General features: G+C 41.5%; 1 protein-coding gene across 1 annotated transcript in view; it reads right to left on the bottom strand.

The window, feature by feature from the left end:
• Positions 1-2544: 2544 nt before the first annotated feature.
• The window catches only part of LOC109904384 (raftlin), a 50061-nt gene continuing 43517 nt past the window's right edge, over positions 2545-9088 (bottom strand). Inside the window, exon 10 of the mRNA XM_031788954.1 lies at positions 2545-3940. Coding sequence (XP_031644814.1) covers positions 3494-3940 — 447 coding nt within the window. The 3' untranslated portion in view covers positions 2545-3493. The remainder of the gene's footprint in view (positions 3941-9088) is intronic.

Here is a 9088-nt window from a genome sequence, read left to right as displayed (position 1 = left end):
CAAGTCAGTTAAGAACAAATTCTGATTTACAATGACGGCCTACTCCGGTCAAACCCGGACGACGCCGGGCCAATTGTGCGCCGCCCTATGGGACCCCAATTACGGCCGGATGTGATACAGCCTGGATTCGAACCAGGGACTGTAGTGACACCTCTTGCACTGAGATGCAGTTCCTTAGACTGCTGCGCCACTCGGGAGCAAATCAAGAATCCAATCACTATCAGGGACAGTCAGAATGTGGACAAGATTAGGACACATTGTTAGCGCCAGGTATAAAGGGGCTAGAGAGATCATCACACCAGCAATATAGTATTTATAAAAAGTGAAAACTGTAGACCTTAAAACATATCTCCCACACATCCTGGCAAATGTCCCCTTATCCCTTCTCTCTTCCGTTCACTTGCACACACATCATGACTTCAATCACACACTCATACAGGCCTGAAATCACACACGTCTCACATGCACAAATGAGTTTGCGTACAGGGGCAGAGGGGATCTCCCATGGTGCACTGTAATGGAACCTCTAGGTGGTGCCTGATTGGTCCATAGCATGACGTCTCCCTCTGAGATTGTTGTGAGATTCTCATTTTGCCGTGATGATTAACACATTTTTTTGCTCCTCAGAGGTGGGGAGACTGAGGGGATTACACAGACAGCAGTATCATTGGAATGCAGGGTGAAATAAAATAAAATGGAGTCCACATATTGTTTTGAGAACTGTTTATTCCTCCTGTTTGTCTGTCAGGAGGTTAAATCCCAAATAGCACCCTATTCCCTACATAGTGTACTGCTTTTGACCAGCCCTATGGGAATATGTTTCCAATTGGGATACTACCAAAGACTTGCTTACCACACCACTCACACAACACACTTCCAGAGCAGGAAGGGGACTAAGTCGGCGTACAAATATTCCTAAAACGTACTCCGTAAATCCCTTCCGTAAAGTATAATCACTGACCTGACACAACATGATAGGTGAACGCTATGCAGTGGAACCATGACACCTATCCGATCATGATATGCAGATTAAGTATTCACTCAGGGCCATAGACCTTGGCTATAATGGGTTAAATAGAGAAGTAGAGTATCTACTCAAATGTACAGTATTCCTTGATACATATAGATCTATAAACAGCGATCCATAGTTAGGAGAAAAACATTGATGTTACCATGGCAATTAAGGCTCTTACCTCAAAATCCTGACCTACATTATGAGCGCATTCTCATTGGCCATTACATGAACAAATGACACTGGACAAAAGCAGATGCATAACAACTGTACAAATGCATGTCCATACAGTGGGACAAAAAAGTATTTAGTCAGCCACCAATTGTGCAAGTTCTCCCACTTAAAAAGATGAGAGAGGCCTGTAATTTTCATCATAGGTACACTTCAACTATGACAGACAAAATGAGAAAAAAAAATCCAGAAAATCACATTGTAGGATTTTAAATTCATTTATTTGCAAATTATGGTGGAAAATAAGTATTTGGTCAATAACAAAAGTTTATCTCAATATATACCCTTTGTTGGCAATGACAGAGGTCAAACGTTTTCTGTAAGTCTTCACAAGGTTTTCACACACTGTTGCTGGTATTTTGGCCCATTCCTCCATGCATTCCTCCCCCATTCATTCTTTCCTTTACACGGATCGGTCGTCCTAGTCCCTTTGCAGAAAATCAGCCCCAAAGCATGATGTTTCCACCCCCACGCTTCACAGTAGGTATGGTGTTCTTTGGATGCAACATTCTAGTTGAGTTGAGTTTTTACCAAAAAGTTCTATTTTGGTTTCATCTGACCATATGACATTCTCCCAATCTTCTTCTGGATCATCCAAATCCTCTCTAGCAAACTTCAGATGAGCCTGGACATGTACTGGCTTAAGCAGGGGGACACGTCTGGCACTGCAGGATTTGAGTCCCTGGCGGCGTAGTGTGTTACTGATGGTAGGCTTTGTTACTTTGGTCCCAGCTCTCTGCAGGTCATTCACTAGGTCCCCCCGTGTGGTTCTGGGATTTTTGCTCACCGTTCTTGTGATCATTTTGACCAAACAGGGTGAGATCTTGTATGTCTTCCATTTCCTAATAATTGCTCCCACAGTTGATTTCTTCAAACCAAGCTGCTTACCTATTGCAGATTCAGTCTTCCCAGCCTGGTGCAGGTCTACAATTTTGTTTCTGGTGTCCTTTGACAGCTCTTTGGTCTTGGCCATAGTGGAGTTTGGAGTGTGACTGTTTGAGGTTGTGGACAGGTGTCTTTTATACTGATAACAAGTTCAAACGGGTGCCATTAATACAGGTAACGAGTGGAGGACAGAGGAGCCTCTTAAAGAAGAAGTTACAGGTCTGTGAGAGCCAGAAATCTTGCTTGTTTGTAGGTGACCAAATACTTATTTTCCACCATAATTTGCAGATAAATTCATTAAAAATCCTACAATGTGATATTCTGGATTTTTTTTCTCATTTTGTCTGTCATAGTTGAAGTGTACCTATGATGAAAATTACAGGCCTCTCATCTTTTTAAGTGGGAGAACTTGCACAATTGGTGGCTGACTAAATACCTTTTTGCCCCACTGTATATTAATGCCTATTAGGCTAGTACATAACAACACTCTGGGGTGAGGTTTCCCATAGGTACAGATCTAGGACCAGCTTCCCTGCCCCAATCCTAATCTTAACCATTGGTGGAGGAAATGTTAAACTGACCCAAAATCAGCATCTAGGGGCAACTTCACCCTACTCCACATGACACCATCTGAGGCAACAGGCCAAATGTGTGCCTTGAAGGCTGATTGAAGTCGTTACATGTTGGAAGCAGTCCATATGAACATACACAGATCCATATGGATATGACAATAACAGGAATATAAAGGCTAAACTAAATCACCATACTAGTAAATTCCTTGGTTTCCATCGATGAGCTCTTAGAATATACACACAGTTCTTCATCTTCTGTTATACTGTATATTTATTACTTCCGGTCCTGGGACTAAATAGTTTGAAATGTTACAACTTGTGCAAGCCTGCTTAGAGTGTCATGTGGGCTGGGTTTGGAAATAGTCCATTGGTTCCATCCAGGCAATGCACCATGCAAACTCAAATACAATTTGAAACCAGGCCAGGGCCTGTATTCACAAAGTGTCTCACAGTAGGAGTGCTGATCTAGAATCAGTTACCCCTGCTTATTCATTATGATTTAGGAGATAGAACTGAACCTAGATCATGGGGGCATTCATTACGTCCTTTAACGGAAACCGTTTAAGAACCAAACGGAAGCAAACTGAGCAAGTGGAATGAAATGGGGAGGGACCTACCTGATTTTGTCCAATAGAAACTCAGTTGCAAAACATTTTCCGTTTGGAGCAAACAATTTCTGTTTGCAAGATGTTTAGCAACAGATTAAATGTTTTGCAACAGAATCCTCATAATGAATACACCCCAGCACTACTCCTCTGACACTTTATTGTGCACGGATTCTATCTGTCAGTTCTTAATTAACATTAACAGAAAACAGCGCTCTTTCACTCAGCTGCTGTGTGATTTCCTCTGACTTCACTTCATCATTCTTCTGATTGACATCCGCAAACCTAACAGCCTTCTCCTGTCTGGCCAATGGGACTTTGCCATTCTCCCGCTCTACTTCCTGGTTGAAGTCTGTGGCCACACCCTCTGTACTCTGCGGGAAGTGTTCTTGAGATTCTGTCTCACACTCTCTCTCCTCCTCTCCTCTCTTGAGTCTTCCTCTCTCTACGGTGCTCCCTTTCTCATTTCTGTTGTTGTCCCAGTTTCTTCTCGCTTTGCTCTCCTCCTCTTCCGTGTTCCTCTTCTGTTCATCCATCCCTCTCTCCATCACTGGGGACATGTTCTTTCTCTCCTCTTTCAGCATTTCTCCGGCAGAGTTTTTCTTCGCCTTGTTCCGACCCCTGAGGTTCAACTTCTGAAAGAGACATTTTAAAGAGATACTTTTTTTCTTTCTTTAAACTCGGTCTTCAGACACCTGACAAAACACTACAAACTCTATCTTGGTAATGCTTCTCTCTTGGACAGTTAACCGCAAATAATTGACCAAATCTCTTTTGGACTGTAATGTACTAATAAATGCCTATTATTAGACAATATAACTGTCCCTCTGAGCATTGACAGTACCAGAGTAGGCCTATATCTCTCTATATCAGAGAGAGAGAGAGAGAGAGAGAGAGAGAGAGAGAGAGAGAGAGAGAGAGAGAGAGAGACAGAGAGAGAGAGAGGGCAAGACAAGGGCAAGAAAAGGGCAACCAGTGAAGAACAAACACCATTATAAGTACAACCTATCCTTGTGTTTTTTATTTTCCCTTTTGTATTTGAACTATTTGCACATCTTTACAACACTATATAGACATAATGACATTTGAAATGTCTCTATTCCTTTGGAACATTTGTGAGTGTAATGTTTCCTGTTAATTTTTGATAGTTTATTTCACTTTTGTTTATCTATTTCACTTTCTTTGGCAATGTAAACATACATTTCCCATACCAATAAAGCCCCTTGAATTGAATTAAATTGAGAGGGAGGAGAGAGGGAGAGCGAATAAGCAGATGAGCTCCTGCATTTTTCAGCATGTTTTCAGAAAAATATAGATCTAGAGTTCGATAAACTTGGATTTTTCTACAAGGACATACACAGGATACTACCCTGCACAATACAACCTTTACTCCAAATCAAAACTCTGAACCTACAACCTGATTTTGGACTAAATTACCGGAAGGATTCCTACTATCAAAGATTCTTATTCACAAGGACTACACAGCAAATGCTCTGGCAAACCAACGACCTGCAAAAGAAGCACAACAGAAATCTGAAAATACCATCCAACCTGGAACTGAGTGAGTAATGTTTAGTCTGAAGCTACTTTTAAAGCCAAGAAGGAAAATAAATTACAATAATATATTTTACTTTATAAGGACTGAATGCTAAATTAAGGCTACCAAGCTTGCTAGGAAAGAACATATCTGACTGCAACTTCAATTAGCACTGAGGTATGAAGTGAGAGGTGTCAAAGCCCTTGAGCCTAAAAATATCAGGAGTGTGTCTGCACTCTGGACTGTGGTGAGACAGCTTCAACAGGAGAAAGAGCAGGAGGGGAAGAAGGAGGCCCAGCGGCAGTCGTACGGTAATTTGGTAAAAAGCCAATTTGATCAGGACATTGTTTTCACTCACAGCCTCCCCCACCCAAATGCAGAGGTCTTTGAAGCTCCCTCCCCCTGTAGAGGTCATTACAATACAGTACCCCCTGGATGTAAAAATGAGAAGGCACGGAAAGAGTACAAAAATAAGCTCCTTATGGAAAATCAACAGACACTTTTTGCTGACTGGTATAAAAATGGGAACATTTCCACTAGGACCATCCCCTGGCATGGAGCAGTGCTATATTAACACACTACCTCTCTGTTAACTTCACTAGGGTAGGGGGCAGCATTCAGAATTTTGGATGAAAAGCGTGCCCAAATTAAACTGCCTGCTACTCAGGCCCAGAAGATAGGATATGCACATAACTAGTAGATTTGGATAGAAAACACTCTAACACTAACAGACCATAGCCTCGAAACCACAGCAGGACAGTCCACCCCAGACCATAGCCTCGAAACCACAGCAGGACAGTCCACCCCAGACCATAGCCTCGAAACCACAGCAGAACAGTCCACCCCAGACCATAGCCTCGCCGATATTATCCCCTAGGCACAACTACGATAACATAACCAACAAAAAGAGGTCACAACCTCTTCAGCTCTTTTGCACGCTGGGTATGTACATAGTCAATGGTAGGCTTTGAGGGGACTCCTACAGTAGGAACACCTATAGTTAATCTCTTGGCAGTAGTACTGTAGACTACTTTATCACTGACCTCAACCCAGAGTCTGTCAGAGCGTTCACAGTCAGCCCACCTACACCCCTATCAGATCACAGCAAAATCACACTACCTGAACAGAGCAATACTCAGTAATGAGGCATCACAGCCAAAACGAACTGAATAATATTAAGAAATGCTATAGATGGAAGGAATGTAGTGTAGAAACCAACCCCAAAATAATTAGGCAACAACAAATCCAATCCCTTTTAGATAACTTCCTGGGCAAAACGTTTCACTGTAATAGTGAAGATGTAAACTTGGCAGTAGAAAACCTAAACAGTATATTTGACCTCTCAGCTTCCCTAACAAATCTAAAAATGTTGAGCAGAAAACCTTAGAAAATTAACAACAATGACAAATGGTTTGATGAAAAATGCAACAACCGAAGAAAGAAATTGAGGAACCTATCCAATCAAAAACACACAGACGCAGAAAACCTGAACCTACGCCTTCACTATGGCGAAGCACTAAAACAATACAGAAATACACTACGGAAAAAGAAGGAACAGCACGTCAGAAATCAGCCCAAGTATTGAAGAATCCATAGACTCAAAACACTTCTGGGAAAGTTGGAAAAAACACTAAACAAACACCAGTCTCAACGACAACAGTTGAGGGATGCTGGCCTTCTAGGCAGAGTTCCTCTGTCCAGTGTCTGATCTTTTGCCCATCTTAATCTTTTCTTTTTATTGGCCAGTCTGAGATATGGCTTTTTCTTTGCAACTCTGCCTAGAAGGCCAGCATCCCGGAGTTGCCTCTTCACTGTTGATGTTGCGACTGGTGTTTTTGAGGGTACTATTTAATGAAGCTGCCAGTTGAGGACTTGTGAGGCATCTGTTTCTCAAATTAGACACTAATGTACTTGTCCTCCTGCTCAGTTGTGCACCGGGGCCTCCCACTCCTTTCTATTCTGGTTATAGCCAGTTTGCGCTGTTCTGTGAAGGGAGTAGTACACAGAGTTGTACGAGATCTTCAGTTTCTTGGCAATTTCTCGCATGGAATAGCCTTAATTTCTCAGAACAAGAATAGATTGACAAGTTTCAGAAGAAAGGTTTTTGTTTCTAGACATTCAGAGCCTGTAATCGAACCCACAAATGCTGATGCTCCAGATACTCAACTAGTCTAAAGAATGCCAGTTCTATTGCTTCTTTAATTGGCACGACAGTTTTCAGCTGTGCTAACATAATTGCAAAAGGGTTTTCTAATGATCAATTAGCCTTTTAAAATGATAAACTTGGATTAACTAACACAATGTGCCATTGGAACACAGGAGTGATGGTTGCTGATAATGGGCCTCTGTACGACTATGTAGATATTCCATTAAAAATCAGCCATTTCCAGCTACAATATTCATTTACAACACGAACAATGTCTATACTGTATTTCTGATCAATTTGATGTTATTTTAATGGACAAAAAAATGATTTTCTTTCAAAAACAAGGACATTTCTAAGTGACAGTCAGTCTGCAGCACCCGGCCTCACCCTACTAGAATCTGAAGTCAAATGTCTACTGATTATCTGGTGCTTCTGTCCCCAACTAAGGAGGGCCTACAGCAGCACCTAGATCTTCTGCACAGATTCTGTCAGACCTGGGACCGGACAGTAAATCTCAGTAAGGCAAAAATAATGGTGTTCCAAAAAGGATGCAGTTGCCAGGACCACAAATACAAATTCAATCTAGACACCGTTGTAGTTATAGAACCCATTGCCCTTTATGGTTGTGAAGTCTGGAGTCTGCTCACCGAACAAGAACTCACATAATGGGACCCACACCAAATTGAGACTGCATGTAGAATTCTGCAAAAATATCCTCTGTGTACAATGTCAAAAACCAAATAATGCATGCAGAGCAGAATTAGGCTGATGCCCGTTAATTATCAAAATCCAGAAAAGAGCAGTTCAATTCTATAAGAAGCGATTCCCAAACCTTCCATAACAAAGACATCACCTACAGAGAGATGAAGCTGGAGAAGAGCCCCCTAAGCAAGCTGATCCTGGGGCTCTGTTTGCAAACACAAACAGACAACACAGAGCACCAGGACAGCAACACAATTAGACCCAACCAAATCATGGGAAAACTAAAAGATAATTACTTGACACATTGGAATGAATTAACAACAAAAACAGAGCAAACTAGAATGCTATTTGGCCCTAAACAGAGAGTACACATGAGCAGAATACCTGACCACTGTGACTGACCCAAAATTAAGGAAATATTTTACCATGTACAGACTCAATGAGCATAGCCTTGCTATTGAGAAAGGCCACCATAGGCCGACCTGACTCTCAAGAGAAGACAGGCTATGTGCACACTGCCCACAAAATTAGGTGGAAACTGAGCTGCACTTACTAACCTCCTGATGTATGACCATATTAGAGACACATATTTTTCTCAGGTTACACAGACATACAAAGAATTCGAAAACAAACCCAAATTTGATAAACTCCCATATCTATTGGGTGAAATACCATAGTGTGCAATATTTGTGACCTGTTGCCACAAGAAAAGGGCAACCAGTGAAGGACAAACACCATTGTAAATACAACCCGTATTTATGTTTATTTATTTTCCCCTTTGTACTTTAACTATTTGCACATAATATGACATTTGAAATGTCTTTATTCTTTTGGAACTTTTGTGAGCGTAATGTTTACTGTTACATTTTTATTGTTTATTTCACTTTAGTTTATTTTCTATTTTACTTTCTTTGCCAATGTAAACATATGTTTCCCATGTCAATAAAGACCTTTGAATTGAATTGAAATTGAATTGAGTGAAAGAGAGAGTGAGTGAAAGAGAGAGAGTGAGTGAAAGAGAGAGAGTGAGAGAAAGAGAGAGTGAAAGAGAGAGAAGGAGAGGGAGTGAAAGAGAGAGAGTGAAAGAGAGGGAGAGACTGAAAGAGAGTGAAAGAGAGAGAGAGTGAAAGAGAGTGAAAGAGAGAAAGAGGGAAAGAGAGTGAAAGAGAGAAAGAGAGAGTGAAAGAGAGAGTGAAAGAGAGAGTGAAAGAGAGAAAGAGAGAGAGAAAGTGAAAAGAGAGAGAGAGAGAGAGTGAAAGAGAAAGAGAGAGTAAAAGAGAGAGAGAAAGAGAGCGAGAGAGAGAGAGAGAGAGAGAGAAAGAGAGCGAGAGAGAGAGAGAGAGAGAGAGAGAAAGAGAGCGAGAGAGAGAGCGAGAGAGAGAGAGTAAAAGAGAGCGA

This window comes from Oncorhynchus kisutch, linkage group LG14 (assembly GCF_002021735.2).
Source record: "Oncorhynchus kisutch isolate 150728-3 linkage group LG14, Okis_V2, whole genome shotgun sequence".
NCBI classification, from domain to species: Eukaryota; Metazoa; Chordata; class Actinopteri; order Salmoniformes; family Salmonidae; genus Oncorhynchus; species Oncorhynchus kisutch.
This window is presented reverse-complemented; position numbering and strand designations above follow the sequence as displayed.